Source organism: Exophiala mesophila (genome assembly GCF_000836275.1).
Source record: "Exophiala mesophila strain CBS 40295 unplaced genomic scaffold supercont1.2, whole genome shotgun sequence".
NCBI lineage: Eukaryota > Fungi > Ascomycota > Eurotiomycetes > Chaetothyriales > Herpotrichiellaceae > Exophiala > Exophiala mesophila.
Window position 1 is genome coordinate 3455984 of NW_015622505.1, and position 27629 is coordinate 3483612.

The window sequence follows — 27629 nt, forward strand, 5'->3', positions numbered from 1 at the left end:
CAGATCGACCACATTTGCAAGAGCCAAGCCATAGAACTTTTCCTCTTCATAGCCATCTGCCACGCGGTATCGCATCCGCATTTCTGAAAGGTCTTGAGCCATGTCAACTACCAAATGCAAGTTGACAACACCAGCACGCTCTGCTAGAATACGCGGAAGATCTCGGAAATGAGTGACAAACCATACAAAAGCCTTCGATTCGATCAGTGCCTCTGCCACGGCGATCGCAATAGCCAGGCCATCGGTCGTACTGGTTCCACGGCCTAATTCATCAATGATCACGAGCGAATTTGGAGTGATGTTGTGCAGTATAAATGCCGTCTCACGCATTTCAGAGGAGAATGTCGAAATGTTGGCTTCGTTCGTGTCGTCAGTTGATACCCGGGCAAAGAGGTTCTCAAAAAGCGGTACCGAGGCGTAAGCAGCGGGGATGAAGCAACCAACTTGTGCCATTATGGTCACGAGCGCAATGGCTCGAATATATGTAGACTTGCCTGACATGTTACAACCCGTTACAATCTGAAATCGATTCTGTTGGGTAGCGTAAACATCGTTGGACACGAACTTGTCACCCTGGTGAACATGCTCGTGGATTGGATGACGACCAGCTTTAATGGCCAAAGTATCTGTGAGTTCCGGCCTGACGTAGTCACTTGTGGTGACGAGCTGAGCAAAGGAGGACAGCATGTCGAGCATTGCAACGGATTCGCTTATTTTGAACAATGGTTGGATCTTAGTACGAACGCTGAGAATGAGTTCCTGTACCGAATGGTCTGATAGGGAGATGCATTCATTGTGTGCGTCTTTAATCTTCTGGTTGAATTTAACGAGTTCAAGAGTCTGACACTCGACATGTTTGCCGCGTCGATAGATATTGATGAATAGCTCAGGGAGTGCAGTCTCCTCGAGTGAAACGGCTGGAATACGGAGAAAGTATTGTCGAGCCGTATCATATTTCAACTCGAGAGGGACGTCAACTTCATCTACTCCCATCAACACTTTGGGTGCGAATGGCTGATGATAGCTTACCATTTAGTTCGTCAATCATGGTAACGACATCCTCGTTGATTTCCTTGTAGGTTTGACGCGCTATATCAAGAAAGCCGTTGACGCCAGCCTGGGCTATCAGGCCATGGACACGGAATGGGTTGGAAACGTACTCTGATTGCATAGACTCTTTGATTCCGCAGCTCTGTGGGCTTACTGGAATAGCCGACATCAGGGTTCAGACAATATTTTATCAAGTCGTCGACTTCGACAAAGTTTTCAGGATCACATAGCTACAACGAATCAGCTGGGCCACATGCAATTCAGCGTTGCACCTTACCTGACGTATTATACCGAGCTCTTCGCTCGCAGCTCCGACCAAAGCTTGGTGGACTGGGGCGATAGAATCAATAAAGGTCTTGAGCATGAGCACGTTGTTGACCGATTGTTCCATGTACAGAAAATCGGCCTTGGTTGAAATGACCACGAGCTGGAGTTGTTAGTGCTACAACAAAAATGAATTTGATCAAGGGCGAACCGCAGCCAGCACCCGATCTGCGTCAACGAAGCCTTTCAGAGCTGAATGCTTGTCAGTTAAATCCTTTCCAGCGAGGATGTCACCCAAGATACCAGAGCGCACGGCCACAAACATATCCTCTCTCGTGGTCAGTTCTGTGATCGCATCTTGCCTCTTGATGATCTTTTCAGAATCGGTAGAAGGCTGGAGGACATTGGTTCTGAGAACACGGGCTCCCATTGGTGTAAGAGTGTGGTTGAGGAGGCCATACAGGCTGTGCTTTGATTTTGCATTTTGCAGATTTTGAATCAATTCAAGGGAAGAAATGGTGGATAGATCAATCATCATTGAGCCTTCGGAGGACTCATACTTGATGCGTAGGGTTTGTGCAACAAAAGTGGTGCTCAGGCTGAATTCGATGTATTTGACGGTCTACGGCGGTCAGTGCGACTGGAGTGGCATATCAGTCAGGTACATACTGCTGAGAAGCAGCATAGAGCAAAATAATTTCCAGAGAGCGATACTTTGAGCGACTCGAGATCTTCAGGCAGAGCCAAGTGCTGAATACATTCGTGAGCACTGTTTTCTGTCCAGTATTTGCGGTCAAGTGCTGTCAATTCGACGTCAGAATCATGGCCGACAATATTTTCAAGCAGTATTGAAACCAATTTGGAGTCTGCAGCTGTAGACATGTAAAGAATCTCGGTGGGAGCAAAGACTTTGATTTTGTGGCAGGTTCGGGCGTAGGTCTGGGTGTCAGTGATTTGGCACAGAATAGCCTCAGAAGTAGAAGTGCTGATAAATGAAAGACCAACAGTAGGGGAGATGCCTCGTGATTCGCACACAGCACAGATGATTTCAGGGTCACCATAACCAGTTGAGGTCACCGCAGTACGTGAACGACGGGTTGACCTGCTGGAGTAGGGTCTGGAGTAAGGTTTGGAAGAGACGGTTCCGTCTGTCGGAACCCTGGCCTGTTTGAGACCAGATGTGTTTCGTCGAGAGATTGAAGACATGTTGCCTACCGGAACATTGTTTGGGTTGAAGAGAAGAGACGCAGTCCATCATGTTAAATTCTCATCAAAAGTTGCATCGCAAGAATGGCAAGTGCAATGGTTGAGGTCCATGTTGAAGAGGGAAGGAACCAAGGGCCTCAATATTTGCCGAAGTTGTTCCGATTTGCGGGGATTGAATCCATAAATTTTTATGAGAACTTCATACGGTTGCAGGCGACCAACATCCCAATTCCACACCCCCATTGCACCTCATGGCGACCGTTGCGCCCCCTCCAAGTAAGAGGCAGAAGCTGGCCGCAGTGGAAAAAGCAGAAAAGAAAGCCGAAGATGCCAGAATACCCGAAGATCTGGGTTCCGTTCGAATTCAATTTGTCGATCAAAGTACTGGCAAGCCTACTGGGTCTGTGGTCGCAGTTCCAGTAAAAGATGCCACTGTCAAGAACCTGGAGACTCTGTTAAATACTATACAAGGAAAGGTATGCAGAGATCCAGCCTGTCCATTCAGCCCAATGTTGCTGAGACCATCGTCACTAACTCTTGTCAGGACCCCTCCGAACGATTACCGTATCGCTTCTTCTTCCGCAACGATCGAGCCACAGCAGCTGGCGGCGACGACGAGGTCTTAGATATACAGACCGATATTTGGAACTCAGTCCTGCGCCCGGGCTTCAAGACCACCGAAGACAACATCGTATTGCAATTTATCCCTCAAGCAGTCTTCCGCGTCCGCGCAGTCACAAGATGTTCTGCCTCCATATCCGGCCACGGTGAGGCCATCTTGGTCACGGCCTTCTCGCCCCAAACATCATCTCGCATGGCCACAGGAAGTGGCGACAACACCGCAAGAATATGGGATTGCGATACTGGAACACCTCTCCATACATTAAAAGGACATACGCATTGGGTCTTAGCGGTGGCATGGTCTCCAGACGGCCAGCTGCTTGCCACGGGCAGCATGGACAACACCATCCGACTCTGGGACCCCAAGACTGGCGAAGCTCTCGGAGGACCACTAAAGGGTCACACGAAATGGATTACCAGCATGTGCTGGGAGCCTTATCACAACCAAACTCCAGGAAAGCCACGGTTAGCGTCTGCCTCCAAGGATGGCACGGTGCGGATATGGGATATTCCACTCCGTCGAGTTGAAGAAGTCCTCTCTGGCCATAAGAGTTCGGTGACATGTGTGCGGTGGGGAGGTTTCAATCGCATCTTCACATCGAGTCAGGACAAGACCATTAAGATATGGAACTCCAAGACATGGAAATGCCTGCACACGTTATCGACACACACTCATTGGGTCAACCATCTCGCTCTATCTACTGACTTTGCTCTGAGAACATCATACCACGACCACACGGGCAAAGTCCCGGATACGGTAGAGAACAAGGTCCAAAAAGCCAAAGCGAGATTCGAAGATGCCGCCCGACACGAGGGGACACTGGTGGAAAAGCTCATCTCCGCGTCTGACGACAACACAATATTCCTATGGGACCCGTCAGGGATCTCTGGGGACTCGAATGCCTCGGTGAAACCGGTTGCCCGACTTCTTGGCCACCAGAAACAAGTCTTGCACGTCTCGTTTAGTCCGGACGGTCTGTATATTGCATCGGCCTCGTTTGATAACAGCGTCAAGCTGTGGAATGCACGGGACGGCAAGTTCATCACAACACTCCGTGGCCATGTTGGGGCTGTTTACATGGTGGCTTGGAGTAGTGACTCTCGACTGCTAGCTAGCGCGAGTAAAGACACGACGGTCAAAGTGTGGGATGTGAAGACGGGCAAGATTAAAGAAGATTTGCCAGGTCATAAGGACGAGGTTTTTGCTTTGGATTGGGCTTTGGATGGTCGCATCGTCGCAAGTGCCGGCAAGGACAAGACGGTCAAGTTGTGGAAGCATTGATTCGGCGTCTGTTGATTTTTCCCCTGTCAGATACCCTGGTAGAATAATGTGGCCGTGACGAAGTCGGCTTATTTGATCGTCACGTGGCATGGATGATACACTTCTAGGACCTTTTGGTATATTGCAGGCCTTTTGAAATTCTTTTGAAATTCTGTACGGTTCTCCATTGTTACAAACGATGACCAGCCAGTCTTCCTGATGGCTGGCGTAAAACAGAGCCATCCATCCTGGCAGATTAGACGCTTCTTTCCGATCTTTCCTCCCCTTTCGTGGTTATATCTATCGTCGGAACTTGCCTCCTACCGGGGGGTTATAGACAATCTTTCGCGTCTTTAGAGGTGCCCACTTGTATCTCTTGACCCAACCGCTGATCGCCAACAGTGCTGTGCCAATGATCAACACCTTGATACCCATCTTCTTTCGCTCATCCATCTCGGGTTCGGCAGTCCAGTTCAAGAATTCCACAACATCCTTGGCCATCTGGGAGGTGGTAGCTGGGGTTCCGTCCTCGTACTCGACCAGTCCATCGTACAGCACACGAGCCATTGCAATTCCAGTACCGGGGAAATAAGGGTTGAAGTTGAGGCCAGACTGAACGACGGCACCAGCAGGGGGTTCCTCAGGATACCCTGTCAACAGGTCGAAGATGTAGTTGCATCCACCATGTCGAGCCTTGACCATCAAGGATAGATCGGGCGGCAAAGCACCGTTGTTTGCAGCTCGGGCAGCCTCGTCGTTCTTGTATGGAGAGGGGAGGTAGTCTGACAATTTTCCAGGTCGTTTCTCAATTTCTCCTTCATCGTTGGGTTCGGTGTCGTATTCATTCTCTTCAGCGAGAGCCTTGGCTTCGTCGACCGTCATGAAGTTACCGACGAGTGATCGGTATGGGATACGTTTCAGGGAATGGCATGCAGCGCAGACTTCTCGGTAGACCTGGAAACCTCTTCGCAGACTGATAAGGGTTAGTGTTATACAAGGTCGAGATGCGGCAAAGGATGAAATGCTTACGCTCCGTGGTCGAATGTTTTTGTCCACTTCTGATGTTCCCAAGGATACTGTGTAGGATGAAGACTTGAAATAATTGTCAGCTTCATGCACTGTATACAGGCATTTTACCAAGCTCACCCTTCTTCAGCAGGAGTCATGGCGTAGACATCTTGACCAAAAAGATGAAAATACCATCCTGCAGAACCAAGTGCGCCAACAGTCGCGGCTGCTGAGCCAGCAGTGAGCCAGAAGGGAGCAGCAGTCGATTCGGAGGAGCTTGAGGATGATGCACGCTGAGAAGACATGTCAGTATTGATGGGCTTTGGCAGTCATATTGGCCATGTCTGGACGGGTGGACTGACTGTAGTTGTTCTGCGGACAATTGTTCGTGCAGCTGTCCTGAGAGGAGCGCTGCGAACTGCCGACGTGGCCAACATCTCGTCTAGAAAGCCTGGCGCTCTGGACAGATGGTGGAGGAAGTCGAGCAATGAAGCAGAGACGTGGTGGAGGCGCCGACGTAGAGGGTTGACGGGGTGGTGGTGCGTGGAAGAAGGTCAATGTCCTTGAATTGAGAGTTGAAGCTCAAATCGACATTTCGGGTTGACTTGGTATTGTGGAGCTTCTGATTGGTTGAGCAGCCGTCGACAATCCTTGCACCAAGCGGATGATTAGGGAAGGAGGTTTGGGTTGCAGGCAAGGAAGGAGCACCCGTGCTTAGGTCGGTCTGACGGAAGCCACCATCCTCACCGTCCGTCGCACCTTCCTGTAAAATAGCTCAAAAAAGTACCTATTTACAACTCGACCACGTGATCATCTTCCTCGTCTGACTTCTTTCATTTCTCTTCCTCTCACTTCCGCAGTTTTCCCTCAAACTCTCCATGCATGCAATCAACTACGTAACTCCATGTCTCTGTCCCGTGCCCCAGTCCAATTCATTCTCGACAGCCTTGTCACCTTTCACACGCATAGATACACCACCACCAGAATTCCCCGGTGATGTCGGTGTATGACAACAAGCATCCGGGATGGAATGATCAATTCAAGCGCTCCAACCAGCGCGATCTCAAAGTCCAGGTGGTGGTGTCAGTCGTCTTTGGTCTGAGCGCATTTCTTTCCTTTTGTGTAAGTCAATCCTCCTCGTCTTCGGCCCCAGATTTCTCCTTCTGGTTCTGATGGAAATCAGGTACTTCGCCCACGATGGACTTCTCTGTATCACGCCCGCAAGAAGCAGTCCGATGCCGCCTCTCGATTGCCCGACCTGCCAAAGTCGCTTTTTGGCTGGATCCCTGTTCTCTACGGCATCTCGCGCGAGGAAGTTCTAGCTTCTGCCGGTCTTGACGCCTTTGCCTTTTTGGCCTTTTTCCGATACGCAATCAAGTTCCTATCTGTCGCCCTCTTCTTTTCCGTCACCATCATTCTTCCCGTCAACTATCGCTATACGGGTGACCTACCGTTTCCTCCAAGCAACTCCACCGACGATGATCCGTCCGATTCCGACCCTCTTCGTCTCTTCTACCCTCTATCCAACGATACGACAAAGAAGCCCAAGGGTCCAGGTATCGAAAAAGATGACAGTTACTTGTGGATGTATGTCGTCTTCGTCTACTTTTTCACCGCTGTTGCAGTATACCTGTTGGTTGAGGAGACTACCAATCTCATTCGCATTCGACAAGCCTATCTCGGCACTCAATCCACCATCACAGACAGAACTTTGCGTTTATCTGGAATTCCCCCTGAGATGAGGTCAGAAGATGCCATAACGACATTCATCGAAGATCTCCAGATCGGCAAGGTCGAGAGTGTCATGCTATGCAGGAATTGGAAGACTCTCGATAATGTCATGGAGTCACGGATGCAGTGCCTAAGAAAGCTTGAAGAGGCGTGGACGGCTTACCTCGGTCATCACCATTCGTTGCGCCATAGCAGACCTCGTCGCAGGGAAAATGGCCATCTAGGCAGTGACGAAGAGACAGGAGCTTTATTGTCAAGATCGGAGATGGAACAAGCCCATATCACCCCTGCTGACCGCCCTCGCCCGACAATCACCATCCGTTACGGGCCTTTGAATATCTATGGCAAAAAGATCGATGCGATTGATTATTATGAAGAAAAGCTGAGATTGTTTGACGAAAGGATTCAAGCTCTGAGACAGTCCGAATTTAAACCGACCCCTCTGGCTTTTGTCACAATGCGCTCAACCGCTGCAGCTCAAATGGCGGTCCAAGCCATTCTGGATCCTAAACCCGGTCAATTCATTGCCAGTTTGGCACCACCCCCAGCGGACATTGTATGGAAGAATACATATCTGTCGCGAAACAATAGGATGGTGCGATCGTGGAGTATCATGGTGCTTATTGGCTTGCTCACCATCTTTTGGGCCGCTGCCGTTGCCCCTTTGGCTGGTCTTTTGAGTATCGAAGCCATCGACAAAGTACTCCCAGGATTGGCCGCCGCCCTCGAAAGGCATGAAATCATACGTTCGCTCATGCAGACAGGTCTCACAACCTTGTTGTTCTCTCTCCTCTCAGTCTCAGTACCTTACTTCTACGACTGGCTGGCCAATTGCCAGGGCATGACTTCACAGGGTGACGTCGAGCTATCTGTCATTTCGAAGAATTTCTTCTTCATCTTCTTCAACCTTTTCATTGTCTTCACCATTTACGGCTCGGCTTATACCCTGTACGAATTCTGGCAGAATCTACGAGACCTCCTTCGCGACACCTCAGCCATCATGTATGCAGTTGCAAGGTCTCTAGAGCAGCTGTCGCCCTTTTACGTCAATCTGATCATTCTGCAAGCGTTGGGACTTTTCCCATTCCGATTACTCGAGTTTGGATCGGTGGCACTCTACCCCTTCTTCCTAATTAGCGCAAAGACGCCACGAGATTACGCGGACCTGGCCAAACCACCGGTGTTCAGCTACGGCTTTTATCTCCCGCAAACGATGTTGATCTTCATCATCTGTACAGTGTATAGTGTCCTTCCAGCATCGTGGATGATCACACTATTCGGCCTCATTTACTTTCTCATCGGCGGCTTTATCTACAAGTACCAACTTCTCTATGCGATGGAGCATCGCCAACATTCGACCGGACGGGCTTGGCCAATGATTTGCAATCGCATCATCACTGGCATTGTCCTGTTCCAAGTGGCCATGACTGGTATTTTGGCTCTTCGAGGAGCGCTAACAGCGTCCCTATTTCTTGCACCTCTCCTCTTCGCAACCATCTGGTTCACCATTTATTTCTCTCGCACCTACTACCCACTGATGCGGTTTATTGCACTGAGAAGCATTGATCGAGTCACCACACCTGATCTACCATCCCCTGCAGAGTCTTCCTGGAACAGAGATACCGATCGGGGCCGATTTGTCGACACCGATCCGGAGACCGGTCTTCGTTATATCAACCCCAACCTCGTCTCTCCTCTCGAAACGCTTTGGATCAGGAAGCCAGGACATGGTCGATCGCTTCCTGGAGTTAATAACGACAGCGGTTGAATAGATCTCCGAGCCGATTGTCGCACCTATTGCATTTTTAGCAAGCGAACCTTTCTGGCATGCATGATTACTTTTCCTCGAGATACCCTCATTGTACAAAAGACTTGTTGTCCGTTTCCAAATTTAATATCATTCACAACCACTTGTCTGCACTTTACCCAACACAGTAGAGAATATCAATCCTGATGCCGACGTACTTGCACGTGATGGGTAGCACTTTCCCCGACGTCGATTCCTTTCACTGAATGAGGTAGGTGCGATCAACATTGACAGATTCAACCAGGGCGCAGTCAAATCTCTCATCACAAATCTCACTCTCCTTTCACTTTTCACTTTACACTTGTCTACCTATTGTATTCAACATTCATCCGTCTAACTCAGTCATTCGTTCCTAGCATCATTATCTAACATCTCTCGGTGCTAGACACTGGATCTCGACATTCTTCTGTCGAGGAACCCTGCTCATATCTCCTTGTTTCCAGGCCAGAAGAGACTGTCTTACACACTGCCTGCCAGATTCATCGAGTCAGCCTACAAACACAAAAGCGAGTCTTGAGGCGACGATTCCGCCACACTGCATACAAGGTCGAGACGAGACATATGCGGTGTTCTGACATCACTTGACGCCTCCGTCACATCTACCAGCGACGGGAACATTGCTACCCTACTTCTCCGCGAACAGAAAATGGACCTCCTTCAAATCAAACGACCAAGGAGTACTGTATTTGCGGGCAAGCTCTTCATGTTCGATGGAGCATGTGACGATGGCCGCACCAGCCCAACGACCCAAGGAAAGAGTGCCTGCAGTATCGCAATCCCACAGCGACCTAGAGAACCGAGCAGTTTTGGTGGGAATGATTTTGTCAATCCTTTCACCGAAGAAGACTTGACATCAAGGAAAACCTCAGCGTCCCAAGATGCTTCATCCTATTTTCGGCCAAATGCCTTTCTAGGACATCGAGACACATTTGCACGACTCCTTCACCGACAATTGTTCGAAAGTGACGAGGAGGATGAATCGACCGAGTCACCCTACACGTCATCCCGACGGTTGAGTACTACTGTCATGGCCTGGCTGCCTTACCCGGTCCTCTCTCTGATATTGCGATACACTTCTTTTGAAGGCTACAAATCAATGCGTCTAGTCTGCCGTCAGTGGTATAATGATCTCCCTCCACCGTCCTTCCCAGCCATCCATCGCCTGCCTCAAGAGACAATACAACAATTCCTTTCCTACCTGGACCCGGTTGATTTCGATGCTGCACGACATACGTGTGCATCTTGGTTCTTTGCCAGTCTGAACTGGAGAATTTTGCGATCAATGCTGAAATCGGCCGGGTGCACGTTGGGATTCCAGACCGATGGAGCACTGACGAGAGAGCGTAGAAGGACCAACACACTTTCACAGTCCAGCGACACCATCCCGATATTCCCACAATTTTATGCTAGTCCCAACAAAGAATGGCTCTGTCACAAAAGGTTGGCGACTGAAGCAAGATTGTCGCTTGGGTGGCGTGGGGCCTTCACCCTTGGTCCCTCACCAAGTGAGAGTAGACTGTCCCTGACAGATGAGATACATTTTCACCAAATCCTAGGCGAAAATACTACCACGTCTGCGAGGCCGAGCTTCACCGTTTCTACATGTGGAAAGTTTGTTCTGATTGTGCATGGGAATAACATCTCCGTCTATGGTCTTTGGAATTCTGAAGAACCGATGCGGCCAATCGTTAAATTAGCTGCAGGCTGTGCAATCTTCAAGGTCAGCATGGATACAAGTGCAGACCGATATGCTGTCGCAGCTATTCTTTCCGGTCGCAAGGGCATGCTTTGGGAGCTGGTTAAGAATTCCAACAAAACTCGACTTCGCAGTAGCTCTGGGGAGTCACTTTGCCTTGGGATGCAAGCCACCATACACGGTTCTGCCATCACGCCAGTCTCACAGCAAGTTGCAGCAAACCTCTCTTTGCTCGCACCGGAACAGCCTGCAGATTCCAAAAGGACCGTTTCCGGAAACGGTTTCGATCCAGATTTCACCGCCTGTCACTCAGATGAATCATGTCAAGGCCTCTCAAGAGAGGCACTGCCAGGTTCACAAGAAGAGGAGCAGGTCTATGGAGCACCTATTCAGACCATGGCTACAGCGTTATACACCAACCTTGGCAGTTCAGACGACCCTCCAAGAAGCGTGGCGATTTGTCCGAATCGAAAATGTGTGGCATTTGGTAGTCGAATGGGAATAGAGCTTCACTGGATTGACGCATTGACTGGCGGAGATCTGAATAGGTGGTTCCCGTTAGCAGCACCGAGCGACTTCCTGTACTTTCTCCCTATCAGGGAAGATATTGACGCGGAAAAGAAGCTCAGGTTAATATCCAGCGCATTAGGTCCAAAGACTATTACGCTCAGAAGAAGCGATAGCTCACAGGCGACCCAGGGTCCTCAGGCCACCTCGCCTGTTCATGGGCGTCGCCAGAGCATGACTAGATTGTTCTTTGGAAGCTTGCCCTTTCCCGCGCCGACCTCTTCAAATAGAGCATCTCCTTCTCTACCGCAATTGCAGAATGAAGAGGCTCAAGGAGTCTTGCGAATGGTGGATTGCGATCATTATCGTGCGATTCCTCTCAGTGATGGCTCCCATCTCCTCTTCATAGATGCTTTGACAGGGCTACTTTGCTTAGGAAGCGATGCACCCCTGGGAGGCTCTACCAAACTCATACGAAAGGCGGTCTTTGTCCCACCCGCCGACACAATTACGGAACCTGCAAAAGGTCTTCCGATACGATATGCTTGTGGGAGAGATCTCCGATAGGGAGTTCGAGTTGTGGTAGCCTTCCGGGGCGGGAGCATCATGTTGTACAACGTGCCACGAGACATTTTTGAGGATATGAAAGACGTGCAAAGGTCAAGAGATGCCTGGAACGAGAACTTTGGCTCCATGGGCCAGAGTGACCTCATCATGGACAGACTTATGGACCATCAAACAGAATCCTCAACCGAAGTTCTGAGTTTGATCTCGACAAGCCTTGACTCATCTTCGCCATGCGCAATGCCTCATTTCCAGGGAGTTCTGATCGCACATATGGATGACGAGGTCGTAGATGACATTGCTGTAAACACGGCAGCAGGAGGGTTCTCAGTTTGGATATTTTGTCAGAGTGGTGTTGCGAGACTGTACAACATCTTTGCCGCACAAGATGAGACCAGCGTCAGCTACGTGAGAGAAGACGGCGTAGTGCGATGGGGTCTTGGAAAGGAGCCAGAGCAGGTCAGCGCTTTCGGGTCTGGGACCAAAAAAGGAAGACATGCATCAGTGCATGTGCGGTGGGTTTGATGGCGGGCAGAGAAGATCAATTGGCTGCTTGTTGCATGGTATACGGGATTGTCAATGACTTCAGCAGGACGACTCACCAGAATTGCTTTGATCCTTGTCACAGGATGGCATTCAGTACCTACTTGCCCAGAAGGAAGGGGATCTTCATATCGATACACTGAGTGTTAATTATCACTATCACACAACCTAGAGTGTGTTTAGAAACCACGGATGTAATCCGTCTAAAACTATCTGTGCTATAGATGACTATCCCTATCGAACGAGCTTGATCAATTCAAGTCAGGTAGATGAGGCTTCACCAAAGACTCGGTTGGCTTGCATAGTTGCCACACGTATCGACATCGATGACTAACTTTTCTCCTTTTGTTTCTGAGTCTGTTTATATCATGTACACTTAGTCAACACAGTCCCATACTGCGTCTATGTTTCCAAAGCCCTCAGAATCACTCGTCCCAACCTGTCAACCTGGTCCGGAGAGGTCGTCAAACTTGTCATGAAATAAATGACATCGCCCAAGACACGAGAGTGGACACCACAACCTTGCTCATCAAGCAAGGTCAGGAGTTGAGCTTGCACATCTGCAGTCGCCGTCGAATTGTAGCCAGAACCCGCAGAGGCAAGTTTCAGAACCAGGACAGTGCCCAGAGCGAAACAACCGGTGAGACGTGGATGATGCGATAGTCTCGTCAGGAGTGAAGGAGGGAAGAATGAAAATGTTGGTGATTGAGAGGAAGAAGAAGAAGAAGCTGATGACAACGACGAAAGTGATGAACCCTGGTTCCACGCTGATTTATATCCTTCCCAGGTCCCATCGGTGTCTAATCGTCGATACTCATTCAAAGCCTTGTCACCGACCATACACCCGATCGGATGGGCGGTGTAGCTATGGCCATGGAGGAGAGCATCCGTCTTGGAATCGGAGAGGAATGTCGAGAAGATGGATTCACTTGCCGTGGTGATTGCCAAGGGCAGGAGACCTGCAGTGAGTAATTTGGCGTGGACTGAAATATCAGGCGCCACAGTATGAGGAATAGGTGGTGTACTATTAGCATTGACTGAGTCGTTGGAAGAAGCGAGGAATGAAGACGAGCTGGCTCGGCCTAGTCGGTATAGACCGGTGAAGACTTCGTCGGCGATGATGGGTACGCCGCTCCAGTTTAGTGGATCGTCTTGAGATGGTGATGACTCTTGACTAGACGACGGTGCTGGCTCGGCGCCGAGGAGGTGTGGATGTGCTCGGACCGTGGTGATCAGTGTTCTCTGGAACAGAGGATCAACGAAAATCATACCACCCGCACCCATCAATAGAGGTTCAAGGATCAAAGCACCGAATCGAGCACCCTGTTTCTGTGTTAGATCTTCGAGTGTCGATGTAATGAAGGATTCATATCGTTTCGCGTCTTCTTGACGAGCTGAAAAGTCGAAGACGTTGTCTAATGAATTGAAGATTTGTGGGTTGGAACATATCCCATCTTCAGTCATGCTCTGCGGGATGGATAGTTCCCATTGTCCATCCTTCATCAGGAGATTCGGTGGTTCGAACCAATGACCCCAAGGCTTGTACCAGTCGACTTTCTCATTGAAGACACTTGGTTCAGAACAGTTCATAACGCCGATGGTGTCGCCGTGGTAACTTCCCTGTAGACCAAGAATACCGATTGAACCTATGCCGTCGTCCTTGTGCCAGCCGTATCGGGCACAGGAAGCACGTAGGGCCATTTTGACGGCGACTTCCATTCCCGTACTACCGTTGTCGGTGAAGAAAGTGCGTGATAAGCGCGGGTTCTTGAGGGTGGAAAGTAGATTGTAGGAGATATTGAGGGCGGGTTCGTGGATAGCGTGTGCAAACATGACGTGTCCATATCGACCGGCGGCATGAGCTGCTGTCAGAGCCACGGATGGGTTTCCATGTCCCAAACCCTGTGTCCACCAAGATGCAGATGCGTCGAAGAGAGGAGTTAGGAGCGGTTTTGCGGGTGCTTGTGCGGCTAGAGGAGTTAGGCCGATGGGGTTTTGAGGTGGTGGTGTCAGTGCGGCGTCGGTCTCTTGGTTGTATGCAAGGAAGTGATCATCATAGGCAGAGTCAATGGCGATGATGTTGGAGGCGATTCCATGTTGACGGAATGGATGCCAGACGACTGCTTCGGCCTGTGTAGGGAGTGACGTCAATTTCGACACGCGAGAGAAATGTTTCTGCTGAAGGACTTCGATCAGAGATGTAATGCTAGGAGATGTCGAGGCTTGGTCATAGTATTCGGAGAGAGCCGCTTCATCGTCTTGGATGTTATCCTGTCTGGCGGGTGGTTTGGGAATTGCATATGTAGGAATATCGTGCTTGGAGAACTTTTCCTGGAGATATTCGTGGTTGCCCCATTGCGGATCTTCAAAGAGAATCACCGAATCGAGATCATACCCTCTGACGTGTAAGGATTCAAAGGCAGACAAGGTGGTGGAAATGCCGCCAAGTTTGCTGTCTCCAACTAGTAAAGTGGGAAGTCTGAGTGGCCGATAGACATCTGCTTGCATGGAGCCTGAAGGACCAGGTGAGAGGACACCTCCAGCAGTCTCGAGAAGGACATATCTTCCTCCAGACAAACTGTGCTTACTCAGCAGGTCCTTGACCTGATTGACGATTGACTGATCGGAGGTTGGGATCTTGCCGGCGTTAGTGTGCTTAGATCGAGTAGAAGAACTGTGATGGATGAAAGAATTACCGATGGGTTGCCGTCTAGCTGAGCCGCGAGGTGAGGACTCAATGGCCTGGAGAATTGAGAGATGCATTTTGAGAGGGCACCTGGGACAAATTTCCGTATGTGTCTAAATGGATGTCAGTCTCTCAACAGCATAACAGAGCGGTCAAGAGAAGAACATACCCGTCATCAGCATCCGACTGGGGTCCGGTCGAGACTGGCTTCAGGTAAAGCAGGCCGTTCTGTGGAGCTCGACGCTGTAAAGCTCTACACAAAATGGTCGACACAATGGTTTTGCCAACATCGGTGTTGGCACCATAGACCTGCCATGCCTTCAGATCCCTCCACAGCATCACGAATGGTGCGTCAACCAGGTGCAGGGGAAGCGAGTGACTAGGACAAAAGGAAGAGGACAACTCTGAGTACTCATCGATGATGACTTTGGTGAGAGAACCGTTGATGGCACGTGATCAGGAGCGTCCAGATAAGCTTTTTGGTGCCTGCATCTGTTCCGGGAATTACCGGCTCCGATTGGCGGAAGGAGCTGGGGACCTCGGAGCCTCGGCGGGCCTCGACAGATTTTGGGGCAAGTTCACCGATTTCCTGGCGATTTTCTGGCGCTTTTTTTCTTCTGGGGCAGACGAGGAAGAGAGGCCAGGGCCGTGTCAGCCGTGCATTACCGCGCTTATCCAAGGAATATCCACCCATCATCATCATCATCATCAGCCGCCTTCGTTGAATTCTCCAGTCTTCCCACGGTGGAGATATTGGTGTCATCATGAAGTGAGAGACCAACTGACATTCCATTGACAACCTTTCATTCAGTCTGGCCATCTATACCCATCAGCCACCATGACTCCTCTTGAGGCCAGGCTGTCGAGCCTCCTGACCAGACGGAAAAGCCAGTCCAAACTACGGGTGCTCAAAGCCAGTGAGCCCGGCTCGGTCGACTTTTCGTCCAACGACTTTGTCTCCCTATCATCTAATAGTGAACTGCGAAACGACTATCTCAGAGCTCTTCAAGAAACCATTGGCTCACATGGGTTGGGGTCCACTGGGTCTAGACTTCTCGACGGAAACTCGACATTTGCTGAAGACCTCGAGAAAGACATCGCACGGTTCCATGGAGCTCAGGCCGCATTGTTGACAAACTCGGGCTATGATGCAAATGTTAGCTTGTTTGGATTTCTACCCCAGCCAACAGATCACGTGGTATACGACGAATTGATCCATGCCAGTGTCCATGATGGCCTCAAACTGTGCAGAGCTGAGAGCCAGGTCTCGTTCAAGCACAATGATTTGGATCATCTGAGACAGATCTTGATGTCACTGGTTCTGGATGGATCTCGCCAATCATCCGTTTTTATTGCCGTTGAGTCGGTCTACAGCATGGATGGAGATCTGGCTCCATTGAAAGAGATGACTGAGCTGATTGATGAGCTGTTTCCCCGCAAGAACTGTTTTCTTATTGTCGATGAAGCTCATGCCACTGGTTACTTTGGTGCCGATGGTAGAGGTCGAGTGTGCGAGCTTGGTCTAGAGAAGAAGATTCTCATCCGGTTACACACATATGGCAAAGCGATGGCAGCCAGCGGTGGTGAGTGCTTGAGTTATGTTGAGTGAGCCAAGATCACTAACAGGAATCTAGCTGCCGTTCTCTGCTCTCCGGTCATCAAATCCTACCTGATAAACTACGCCCGACCGTTAATATACACTACTTTTATGTCATTCCCCAGCTTGTTAAGTATCAAGGTGGCATACGATTGGCTTCAACAAGGCAAGACGAATCAGGTGAGTATTCCACGTTTAGCATTTCGTTCGTGATGTACTGACTCTCAATAGTTGGCCACCAATCTCTGGGGTCTTGTGCAACATCTCCATGAAAGCCTTCAGTCTCTATCCAAAGAAATCCCATCGAATGGAGAGACACCTCTGGTCACGTTCCCTAGTGAATGCCCCGAGTCGCCTATCTTCGCCATTTTCAGTCCCCAACCTCGAGCGCTTGCCACATATTGCCAAGCGGCCGGATTCGTGGTGAGAGCAATCTTCCCACCCACTGTACCTGAGGGAACCCAACGAGTTCGCGTTTGTTTGCATGCGGGGAACACGATCGAACAGATTGATAATTTCGTGGCCACCATAAAAGAATGGTTGGTGCGAGAGGCACAGGAGAGCTCTGGCGTATCAAGCCAATTGCCCAGCGACCTGCGAGAAGTGGTACCTTTACTACCCAAGTTGTAAAACGAGAACCAGGCATGGCCTCAGGATCCATCAGATAGAGCGAAGACCAAAAGATACTAGTCATTCAATGGAAAAGTGTTTCTCGGTGACGGAGTTCGGTCATGGCCATGGGAAGTCCTAGAGCAGCTCTTGGCCAATAAATGACCTCTGTCAAGCTACAGCTGTTGACCTAGGCCAGCTCCACAACGAACAAGCTCCCTCTTCATCACGTTCGAGCTACCAAAAGCGGTATCGTCAAGGACTGCCAGATGGTCAAGCCTCCATTTGCAAAATGCAGTCTGGACCAATCGTGTACCAAATGAAGTTGATCAAGTGAAACGCGTCTCCGCATCTGCCCAGCGACTTTGGGACGCGTAGTGGGAACAAGCTGTTCGTGCCTAGCACGTGACCGGTTAAAGTGAATTCTGGCCCCTAAACTTCCTTGTTAAAGTAACTAGCGCCGGCTGTAACAGCTGACTAGTCCGCTTTTGGTAAACTGTATATTCGCCCCAATCGGGCAACTCTTTGGCTCTTTTGTTTATATATGCAACCATTTGGCCGGCCACAATCACAACCACAACGATTGCTTTGAAGGATATTTGGACCTCTTTAGCAAAAATTCTTCATCTTCAGCAACAATTTTAGCTTGCTGCTCACTCAATGCTGTCTGTATAGCCAAAAATTGCTCGTCTGTAGTTGCTCAACCATGGCAAATACTCAGCAAGAGGATCCTGTTCGTCCTCGACGATCAAAGCGTCCTAGCAGTGCAATCTCACCCATCAAGCCAGCAGAGGAGAGTCATCATGTCTCTTCCAGCAGAACGCCTTCTAAAGCTCGGCCCAAGAAGAAAGCTCGCTTCTCTGAACCCGCTATTGTTACAGCACCCGACTCCACTGGCCTTACTCCGTGGGTGGGCAAGACCAGCCTCAAGACTCCTAAGAGGAGGGCATCAACTCCAGCTCCAGCTACTCGTCATCATGATTCGGACTCTGAGTATGATCAAGTTCAGTTCACTCCCTTCCGTGAAACATTGGAACCTCGAACCATCCGTCGCATCCGTCGCCATGGCTTGAGCGAGGAGATGCACAAGTTTGAAGCCGACAATAAATCCAAAGAGCAGCTCCAGCAGACTCTTCAAATCAAAGAAAAGGAGGTTCAGCGTCTCAAGGATGAATTGCAGCAGGCCCGTGACAAAAACACCATCTTGCAGGACGACATCAATTCCAGTCAAGGTATCATTGATGAGGCCGAGGCCCAGCTCCATCAGTTGAGACAGAGCTTCAACGACGACACTGAAGTGTTGTCTTGGAGTGAGTTTCCCGATCGAACCTCCCCAGCCAACATCGACAACGATAACGCCGGGGTGATTCACATCTACGAGGACGAGGATGTCTCTTCACGCCCTGCCAATCTCGAGAGTGACGATGCCTTGGCCATGGGGTTGGAACTCGAGTCAGCCCGTCAGGCAAAGCAGGCATTGTTTCGATCTAGTCAGACTGGACCTAGTTTGTCCAATCTTCTGGTCTTTGCCGACTCACCCGTCAAGCCCACTTCCATGTCCGGCAACCTCCCATCAACGCCAGCCACATTCTATCAAGATCTTTCGAAACAACTCAAAGTTGCAATGAGTAGAGCGGAAGACGCAGAGCTTGCCCTTCAAGCCATGACCGTGGAAATCCAAAGTCTAGGTTTCTCCTACGACAACGCCGATGCTAGCTCCACCATTTCCAACATCAAGTCACATTTCCGCCAAATGCGACTCAATCTCGAGCGTATCATTCCCGGTGAAACAGTTGGAACATTTGATAACGCCAACTTGCTTCCTGAAATCATGGCTAAACTTCGCTTGGCCGCACAGACAGTTCGAGATCGTGAATCGGAACTCAAATCCATGAGAGATCAACAGAAGTCACTCAAGGGCAACTTCGACCACGCCATTCTAGCTGCCGAGAAAGCCAATGCACGAGTCAAAGACCTCGAAGAGGCTCTCGACAAGAACGCAGAAGAGATGCTCGAGATCCGCATGCGCGCACAGTCATGGGAACGAGAAGCCAAGGAACACGAAGCCAACAACCAGTCGCTGATCGCAGCTCTAGACAAATACCGGGGAGAAGTTACGCGTCTAGAACAGCTGGTCCAACTGGTTGAATCCGAACAAGCATCTCGACTTCAAGACGTGCGTAACGCGACACTAGCCGAATTCCGCCAACAAGTATCCGACTTGGAAGCCAAAGCCGCCGCCGAAACACGTGGCCGAAGAGCGGCAGAAGACTCTGCCGTTGAAAGACTAAAGAAAATCAACGAATTGGAATCAACTCTAACATCGGCACGCCAGATGTCCGAAGACCTGCACCAGCAATTACGAACACTGGAAAAAGAACACAGCGGTACAATCAGCACACACACAGCTGAAACAGGAAACCTCAACAGTAGAGTGTCGAATCTAGCCACGGCACTCGCATCAGCGAATCAACAGATCGAGCGTCTACAAACCATGAACTCACGCCTCGAGGATCGCTACCGTCACGAAGTCGATCAGGGCGCCATCGCGCTCGAACGCATCCAGACAGAATATGTGCGCAGCGTGGCGAAAATGAACGAAGAACGCAAGAAATACCTGCGTCGCTCCAAAGTGCGTCTGGCAAATTGGGATATTGAAAGTGATGGTCTCATCCCATCCGACGACATTACTGGACCCATGACTCCTGCGAGCATGGTTCGGTTTGCCGATGATGTTGATGTCGAAGAGGCCGACACACACCATCAACCCGAAGCACACTCCCACTCCCACTCCAACTCCGGAGGATATCTACCATCTGACCCATTCTCGCCCCATAGCTCCGTACACGTCCCCGGCTCAGTCGAAATGTCACGAGGTCGCAGCAAACGACCCAACAAGCGCTCAAGTCTCAAACGGAGTCATAGTGACGTGGCAGATCTTGGTCTTGGTGACGATGATGACGAAGTCGGTGGCGACGGCTATACTGTTCCTTCGGTGTCCGAGCCTACTGTCAAGCGTGGTCGTCGTCGATATGACAGTGGTATTGGCATGGATGATTCGGTGATTGCTTTTAATGAGATTGATGTGCCAAATGACGGGAATGACGAGAATAATGACGGAGAAGAAGACCAAGACGAGGATTTGGATCGAAGTATGTTGTCAGATCCGATTTCTCCGGATTTGAGTTCGGAATTGGATCTTGATCTTGGTCGAGGTCGTGATGCACTTGGGTTCCATGTCATGGCTTAAGAGGGGGGAGAGGTTCCTTTCTCTTCGTCTACATGTGTATGGAGCATCTTGTCTCAGAAGAGATTGTCTCTTTATTGTTCTATGTCTTTTCGATGAGGCCGTCTAGTCCAGACGGCCATCTCACATCCGAATCTATCGGTTTCCTTTGTTATGGTACGAACTTACATGGCTTTGGCTTGAATTGAGAAATTAAGCGGTTGAGTCAACTAGGACTGGTCTGGAAGCGATGGACTTTTGAATGATAGATGTGAATACATGTTTTGTTGGACGAGACTTTTTTGGTGTCGAAGTTGAATACACCTACCTACCTGCCTTGTTGATTTCACGAGCCTTCTTACTCTCCTTGCCACTCCTGCGATCGTAGGTGAGGAGTAACACTGCCTTCATTCTCTCGCAGATAAGGTATGATGGCAGTTCGTCTTTTGTATATTCAAACCAGGCCTGAGCTAACTAAAGGAAGGATAGGATTCGCTTGTGATGAATGATAAGTATATGCAACAACCCCATTTAAACATACGATTCTGGAGTTTTAGTCCTTGCATCCAAGAGTGCGGTCTTCTCACTTAAAATCCCGCCATGTCCCCTCTTCTTCTTCTCATCATATCCATCATCATCAGCTCCATCACCCAGCGTCCTCTCCCCATCACCAAACAACGGCTTGAAAACCCGATCATAACTCTTCCAAATAACCACAAACATAGCCTGTAAAAACGTAGCCAACCATTTCGGATACGTTCCGTCCGGTTTCAAAAACACCTGGGCACCGCTGAGGAAGAAAAGAAAGAACGGACTCCAAACGGACATGAAGATAAATTGTCCCAGACGTTGTTTAGTGGTTGTGATACGGTAACTCCGGATTTGATTAAGAAAATCCTGATATTCCTGAGGAAGAGCATGTTCTGCTGCACCGTCGGTGATGAGTTTGAGGTATCGCGCACTCGGTTGGGCGTAGGCATGGGTTCGGGCTTTGGGGCCCTGTGGATCGAATAGGGTGTGTGCTTTGAATGACTGGCCTTCTGGGTGTAGAGGCACAACCTGGTTGATCGTTCCATTGAGTGCGTAACAATCGACCATGACGTCCTTATACCCTGCTCCGCCCCCTTCCGTGGCGATGATGTGAGCATAGTCCTCCATGGTGACTTCGTAGACTACCCCGACTAGTCCTTTCGACCAGCGGTCTTTGTGGTAGTCATCGGATCGTGCCGGGCTATTGCTTCGGGCGACGGATTCAGCCTCGTCGAGGTTGCGATACCGTACGTTTCCAAAACATGGTTCCGTATACGGAATGCCCGGCAAATCGAATGTCAACGACAAGGCGGGGACCACGACATTGACTTGAGACAGAGGCTGGATGTTGCGCTTGCCTTTGAATGTCTCGGCGCACAGATTGGAGCCATAGCCTAGATAGAGGACGGTTTTGTCTTTGTTGGTATCGTTGATGGTGGGGGCTTCAATTGCATTCTGGATGACTTGGTCGTTGGATGATTGCTGCTGCCTAAGCAATGAAGTCACGGGAACAACACGTTGTTGAGTTGCCGTGCGAGATTGAGATGCGATGCGAAGTTCGTACCACTTGCGAAGACTGCCGATGGCCTGGCAGGTTTCGGCCTCCTGTTCAACGCGACCGTCCATGTCTATATATGTGCAGTATAGTAGCACAATGATGATTCGTAATGGGTCGAGATGATGGTGCAATTAGAGTGGCAGGTGAATAACAGCGAACACCGAAGCCGGCATTGCATATGATTGGTCAGTTTATATGGATCGCCGCGGAATCTAAAAACGGCAAAGGACTGAACGCTAAAATGGAAAGCCTCGGCAGGATTGGGCAAACAAGAGTCAAAAGACCGAGATGCCGAGATGCAAGTATACTGTACGGTAATACAAATCCAATATCACTTCACTACTATTCTAAATGTACTGTAGCAATGATTTGCCGGTACGATATATGATTATAGCAATTTGGTTGTGGGACTGGATCGAGTATCGCACTGTCGGTGTTGTTTCAGCGACACTATACTACCAGAGAATAAAAACTATTTGTATCCTGCACCAACGCTGGATCCCACCGCAACGCAACACAGACTTCCATCATGGCTCATGGTCATTGTGGATAGCAGCAGATAGCAGCAGAGTGTTTATATATACATGGCTGAAGTTCCCAGATGCAAAGTAGGAGGAACGGGTAGTGTAAACAATATCACACATAGACTCGTCGCTGGGTTCAAACAGCCATCATCTTCTTGATCTCTGCAATGGCCTTGGCAGGGTTCAGACCCTTGGGGCACGTTCTCGAGCAGTTCAGAATGGTGTGGCATCGGTAAAGACTCATGCTGTTGTCCAAGGCTTCCTTTCGCTCGGCAGTGCGCTCGTCACGTGAATCTGCGAGCCATCGGTATGACTGGAGGAGAATGGCAGGGCCGAGATATTGGTCGCTGTTCCACCAGTAGGATGGGCAGGATGTTGAGCAGCACGCGCACAGGATACATTCGTAAAGGCCGTCGAGCTTCTTTCGTTCAGTTGGTGACTGACGGAATTCCTTGCCCTGATTGAGGATAGATAGTCAGCATTGTGCAAAGTCGGGCTACCCAAAACAAGAGAGGGAAAACAACTCACGTCTGGAGACTTGCTGTCTCGCTGTAAAAAGGGCTTGATGGACTTGTACTGCTTGTAAAATTGGGTCATGTCGGGTACGAGATCTTTAACGACGTAGGTATGAGGAAGAGGATAGATTCTCGACTCCTTGGATGTGTCTGTGGGAATACGGCCTGTATGGTTGTTAGAGCTGAAGGAAATATATTGACGGACCGGACGTACAAAGGCATGCCAGGGTGTTGACACCATCAATATTCATGGCGCAGCTCCCGCAAATACCCTCTCTGCAGCTTCGTCGGAAGGTCAAGGTAGGGTCAACCTCGTTCTTGATACGAATTAAAGCGTCCAACATCATAGGACCAGTCTTGTTCAAATCCAAAGTGTATGACTGCATCTTGGGCTTTGAGGTTGGCTCATCGGGGTTCCATCGGTAGATTTGGAAGGTCTTGATCTTTGCGTCCTTGGTGGCAGCAGGCTCTTCAACGGGTGTCGACTGCGATGCAGGGGTTGCAGGCCGACTGGCCGAGGTGTCGACTACGGTGGCATATGAACGAGCGGCAAAGGAGGAGCGAAAGGCAGATCGAGTCGGGGCGAGGAGGCGGCTGGAGGATCGTAAAGCTGCCATCGTGAGGGTCTGAAGCTTCCTGGATGTGGTATCGACGGTGCGCAGCTTGTCTCACGGTCGAGGAGGGAGTGGAGAGCAGCGTGGACGTTGAGGTGGTGGAATGGAAAGAAAGAAACGGGCAATGGTCGTGGCGTGGAGTTGAGGTGAGTTGCTTCGATGATGCTTTGACCTTGAGAGCCAATCAGAAACGTTGCAAATAATATCAACTTTGCCAAGGCCAGCCCTCTTCCGATCCAGCTCGCCGTCCATCAGCCTGTCAACTTCCGATCATTTCTCGTCTCCGATCGGCCTTGAACGGGTTGTTTGGTTCTGGAACCTGGTAGGACTGAGGGGGTAGTTGTGAAGAAAGACGTCTATGATGGTATAATAGAATAATCCATTGTGTCGGACATCTCATAGCACACAGTCGTACATCTGGATGTCCAGTTCCCGGTACTAAGTAGGTAACCCCTAGGAACGGGTTTTGTGGGTAGTCTCTTAGGCATCCCCGGACCCCAGACACCCCAAAACACTGGCACTCAACAGGCCGAGGGGGCTTCGTTAGGTGCCCGTTGTACTAAGGATTTTGATAATTTTATTCCATCCACATCAACCTCAACCTCCACGACATCCCATCGAGACACCTCACTCACAATATACTCAACTCTCCTCCATAATCACCGCATCTCTCACCCTAGCACTCCGATGCGGTCGATTATCTTAACCAGACTCACCACTCTCTCTGCTAGGAGAATGGCCTCTACGGTAGCTAATGCTAGTGCCACCGAGTCACAAACACCTCTCGCAGACATTATCAGAAAGAAGGTGAGGACAATTCTATTTCCGTCCACTTCAGTTCCCCATGGCACATTACATAAACAGTACGTGTCCCTGAGAATGAAAATGTTGTTGACATGAGTCCTTCCAAATGACAGATCACTGAATCCTTCTCCCCCGTGGAATTGAACATCATCAATAACTCTCACAAGCATGCTCATCACAGCGCCATGAGAGGAGTGACGTCCAAAGAAACTCACTTTGAGTAAGTTCAAGTTCTATTTACACCCTTATTACATAGCCTCGTGGTTCATGTGGTCCATGTGCTTTACGATGATCCTCACAACCAACCCCGTTGACCCTTTCCCATTCTCACCTCTTCTCAGACTCGACATCGTATCACCCAGCTTTGCCGGCAAAACCCAACTCTCACGACACCGAATGGTCAACAATCTTCTCAAAGATGAGATGGCGCCGGGACTTGTGCATGCGTTGCAATTGCATACGCGGACGCCCGAGGAGGATGCTAAACGACAGGCGTCTTCTGCTTAGGTTCTAGCAATCATCCACCTGTTGAATTGACGTTGTCATCAGCATTCACCCTTTTCGACACTTGGGTCGTTTCTTCTTCGCTCGAGTTGGCCGAAACGGGATCGGATTAAACCAGCCTTTCGAGTTGGACGCGAGTGTCAATCAGAGTGCCCTGGTCAGCGAGGATCAGCATATACACCGGCGAACTTTCGTTGCAACCTTGATCGCGATCGCGAGCAAAATCCTCGCTACGATCGTTCTCGGAGGAAACGCAAACATCCCACATAATGATCTTAAACCTGGTTCATTCATGCCATGATGCCACCATCGTCTTCCTTATAAATATCCTACAAGATCAGCTGATAACGAAGCAAAACACACAAAGGACGCTAGTCGTTTGGAAACTCGTCTCCTTCCCACTACTCATTCTCACGCTCACCAGGACAATCCGCAGGCAGTTATAAAGCAAGTTGAATTAAAACGGTGCATAATTTTCTATGCTGTACATGTATTTGTGGCACCCTCCCAACGCACACGCACACGCACACACGCGCAGACGCGTACATGGGGCCAACAAAGTGCACAGAGTCCCATCCAACAATAGGGGCGCGCACAAACTCTGCAACATAAAAGGGAGACTGGGAAAGAGACCAAACCAAAAAAGGAACTCGCTATGCGCCTGCTTTTTCTGAACATGCAGAAACTGTGTGTAGCCTGTATCCATGTCGAGGACGGATGTATGTGCTCGGGGTCGATGTCTGGCACATGCCATTCTCTCGTCACACCGAGATCGAGATTCCATTCTCGTCGAGACTAACCCCCGGGGATCTTCGAAAGCTGTGAAGGTGGTGGATTGGTGGTTGGTGGAGGGTGCATGCACGCATGGGACGCGGATGGGTTGGTCGAGGGACAACCGTGCGCACAAGTGGGGGCTAGTAGGTGTCGACTGGAACGTGACATGAATCCTCAGGCTTGAGTTCTGATTCCCATACCAGAGCTCATGCATGCTATTCAAACGTATTCGAGACACAAGATCAATTTGCACCTGATTAGGTGACCTTGACCACCACCACCACAATGACCACAATGATGATAACGATGAGAACTGATGGTCCGTTAGCACAGTACATACCGTAGCAGTGAATTTTAACTTACGAGCAATGCCCAAGCACCACCACTTCTTCCGGCGCGCAGCCCGAGCTTTCTCCACGGCGCCGCCAAGTTCGGTGTTAGCTTTGGCGACGTGCTCTGTAACCTCCTCTCCTCTCTGCTCAATCTGAGTGACAGCAGGCTCCTGTTGAACGACCAGGGCCTCGAGGTCTTGAAACAGCTGAGCAAGTTCGATCATCTGTCGTTCAATCTTCTGAATATCCTCGTGACGTTGAGAAACGTTTCTGGCCACTGACTGAGCTTCACCGCGTCGGTCACTTTGAATCAAGGCCGAACTGAAGATCTGCTGGTTGTTGGGGTCTTCCACTGCTTCGCGCACTTCGGCGTCTGACGCGTCTGGGCGGACAATTCGGTATTGTCGGGCCATTTGTTCTTGAGAAGCCTTGCGGAACTCTCGCTCAACCTGTTGGTATTGATTGATGGCAGTCTTGAGTCTCCTGTCCACCTTGCCCACCTGAGGGGCATTTCGGGGGTTGCCAGATTCGGGCTGGGACTTGATATTCTTGACTCTGGTCACAAGTCCTCGGTACTTGGTCATGATATTATCGCCAGTACGATCGACTTCGATTCGTAGGGGGGATTGAGCCGAGGTGTTGGTATCCGCCAGGTAGCGAGATTGTAAGCCTCTCAGCCGTTGCAGATCGGCCTCGATCTCGTCAATGGCCTGATCGACGGCACGGGTTTCGTTGAGGATTCGGTTTGGGTCTGAGCCATTGACATTTCTCATCTCTGAAGAAAAATTAGTGGGTGTTGGTAGTCGAGGGATGCGTGGTACTTGCCATATCCTCCTTGTTGCTCCTCATCGCCATAACGATTGCCCTGATTCCGGCCGCCATAGGCCGGCTGATCGCTGTAACCCTGGGTGTCATTGTATGGGTTTGACGCTTGATCATAGGGGTTATAAGACCCGTATCCTTGGTTTCCGCCTTGCTGGCCGCCGTAGTTTTGATACTATACAAAAGGGTCAGCCCGCAGGTCCCGGGCAACGTAGCAAGGGGTCGTGTAGGATTGAGCAGCGGCGGGCGACGTCGAGGAGATGGGTGTTGGAGAGAGCCGTGCTGCGAGGACAAAGACTTACACTCATGATGGCCGGTTTGTGATTAGGTAGCAGTCAAAAGCTGATGTGAGAAAACAATGCAAGTGGAAGGTATGTGATCTGACAAGGATGGGGTCGGACGGCTCGACTGGGCAAGGAGTAAAAGAGGAATAGGTACAGTCTGCGATATGTGGACCGACGGAGCAGGACCGATGGAAGATGCGACAGGAAGAAATAGAAGGTTGGAACAAAGAAATGGAGAGGTGATGAGGGTTGAATCAGCAGCTGATCGGCTGGCTGGAAGATGGGATGAGGAAAGAGAAGGGCTGAGATGAGTGATCAAGACTAAGTTGGTAGGTAGAGGAGTTAACTATGGTACTAGCAAGCTTAGCAGTCTGGAGTAGTAGTGGCTGCACTACTGGTGGTGGTCAGCTTGCCACTGGAATAGCACAAGTAGGCCTACAACTACAGTATTCCTGTTCCACATATGCGTAGTGAACTAGCTCCAGATGCAGA

At 50.0% G+C, this 27629-nt stretch overlaps 11 protein-coding genes across 12 annotated transcripts; 6 read left to right on the forward strand and 5 right to left on the reverse strand.

Annotated features, from left to right (window-relative positions):
- Window positions 1-2752: 2752 nt before the first annotated feature.
- Window positions 2753-4530, forward strand: PV10_03036 (uncharacterized protein). Its single transcript, XM_016367427.1, has 2 exons — window positions 2753-2996; window positions 3065-4530. Exons 1-2 carry the CDS (start codon window positions 2772-2774, stop codon window positions 4421-4423), a joined length of 1584 nt encoding a protein of 527 aa, XP_016226945.1. The 5' UTR covers window positions 2753-2771; the 3' UTR covers window positions 4424-4530.
- PV10_03037 lies at window positions 4271-6135 on the reverse strand. 2 transcript variants are annotated; one of them, XM_016367428.1, is made up of 4 exons: window positions 5773-6135; window positions 5549-5703; window positions 5432-5494; window positions 4271-5375 (listed from the first exon to the last, which is right to left on the reverse strand). In XM_016367428.1, the coding sequence occupies exons 1-4, from the start codon at window positions 5845-5847 to the stop codon at window positions 4703-4705; spliced, it is 966 nt and encodes a 321-aa protein (XP_016226946.1). In that variant the 5' UTR covers window positions 5848-6135; the 3' UTR covers window positions 4271-4702. The 2 variants fall into 2 exon arrangements, with proteins under 2 accessions (XP_016226946.1, XP_016226947.1); XM_016367429.1 differs by having other exon boundaries at window positions 5432-5703.
- A 271-nt stretch (window positions 6136-6406) lies between these two features.
- PV10_03038 (uncharacterized protein) lies at window positions 6407-8909 on the forward strand (the record flags this gene model as incomplete). Its single annotated transcript, XM_016367430.1, has 2 exons — window positions 6407-6532; window positions 6594-8909. The coding sequence occupies 2 exons, from the start codon at window positions 6407-6409 to the stop codon at window positions 8907-8909; spliced, it is 2442 nt and encodes an 813-aa protein (XP_016226948.1).
- A 685-nt stretch (window positions 8910-9594) lies between these two features.
- On the forward strand, window positions 9595-11718 carry PV10_03039 (uncharacterized protein; the record flags this gene model as incomplete). The annotated part of the gene is made up of 1 exon (XM_016367431.1): window positions 9595-11718. The coding sequence occupies one exon, from the start codon at window positions 9595-9597 to the stop codon at window positions 11716-11718; it is 2124 nt and encodes a 707-aa protein (XP_016226949.1).
- Window positions 11719-11757: 39 nt separating this feature from the next.
- PV10_03040 (uncharacterized protein) lies at window positions 11758-12240 on the forward strand (the record flags this gene model as incomplete). Its single annotated transcript, XM_016367432.1, has 1 exon — window positions 11758-12240. The coding sequence occupies one exon, from the start codon at window positions 11758-11760 to the stop codon at window positions 12238-12240; it is 483 nt and encodes a 160-aa protein (XP_016226950.1).
- A 141-nt stretch (window positions 12241-12381) lies between these two features.
- On the reverse strand, window positions 12382-15318 carry PV10_03041 (dethiobiotin synthase). Its single transcript, XM_016367433.1, has 3 exons — window positions 15114-15318; window positions 14955-15057; window positions 12382-14895 (listed from the first exon to the last, which is right to left on the reverse strand). The coding sequence occupies exons 1-3, from the start codon at window positions 15281-15283 to the stop codon at window positions 12661-12663; spliced, it is 2508 nt and encodes an 835-aa protein (XP_016226951.1). The 5' UTR covers window positions 15284-15318; the 3' UTR covers window positions 12382-12660.
- A 264-nt stretch (window positions 15319-15582) lies between these two features.
- Window positions 15583-17286, forward strand: PV10_03042 (uncharacterized protein). The gene is made up of 3 exons (XM_016367434.1): window positions 15583-16527; window positions 16579-16721; window positions 16773-17286. Exons 1-3 carry the CDS (start codon window positions 15783-15785, stop codon window positions 17169-17171), a joined length of 1287 nt encoding a protein of 428 aa, XP_016226952.1. The 5' UTR covers window positions 15583-15782; the 3' UTR covers window positions 17172-17286.
- Window positions 17287-17743: 457 nt separating this feature from the next.
- On the forward strand, window positions 17744-20665 carry PV10_03043 (uncharacterized protein). Its single transcript, XM_016367435.1, has one exon. It carries the CDS (start codon window positions 17857-17859, stop codon window positions 20398-20400), a length of 2544 nt encoding a protein of 847 aa, XP_016226953.1. The 5' UTR covers window positions 17744-17856; the 3' UTR covers window positions 20401-20665.
- Window positions 20666-20728: 63 nt separating this feature from the next.
- Window positions 20729-22067, reverse strand: PV10_03044 (uncharacterized protein). The gene has a single exon (XM_016367436.1). The coding sequence runs from the start codon at window positions 22030-22032 to the stop codon at window positions 20908-20910; it is 1125 nt and encodes a 374-aa protein (XP_016226954.1). The 5' UTR covers window positions 22033-22067; the 3' UTR covers window positions 20729-20907.
- A 237-nt stretch (window positions 22068-22304) lies between these two features.
- On the reverse strand, window positions 22305-23758 carry PV10_03045 (succinate dehydrogenase [ubiquinone] iron-sulfur subunit, mitochondrial). The gene is made up of 3 exons (XM_016367437.1): window positions 23218-23758; window positions 23017-23168; window positions 22305-22945 (listed from the first exon to the last, which is right to left on the reverse strand). Exons 1-3 carry the CDS (start codon window positions 23618-23620, stop codon window positions 22625-22627), a joined length of 876 nt encoding a protein of 291 aa, XP_016226955.1. The 5' UTR covers window positions 23621-23758; the 3' UTR covers window positions 22305-22624.
- A 1244-nt stretch (window positions 23759-25002) lies between these two features.
- On the reverse strand, window positions 25003-27466 carry PV10_03046 (uncharacterized protein). The gene is made up of 4 exons (XM_016367438.1): window positions 27156-27466; window positions 26857-27028; window positions 26063-26806; window positions 25003-26012 (listed from the first exon to the last, which is right to left on the reverse strand). Exons 1-4 carry the CDS (start codon window positions 27159-27161, stop codon window positions 25957-25959), a joined length of 978 nt encoding a protein of 325 aa, XP_016226956.1. The 5' UTR covers window positions 27162-27466; the 3' UTR covers window positions 25003-25956.
- Between the last annotated feature and the right edge of the window lie 163 nt (window positions 27467-27629).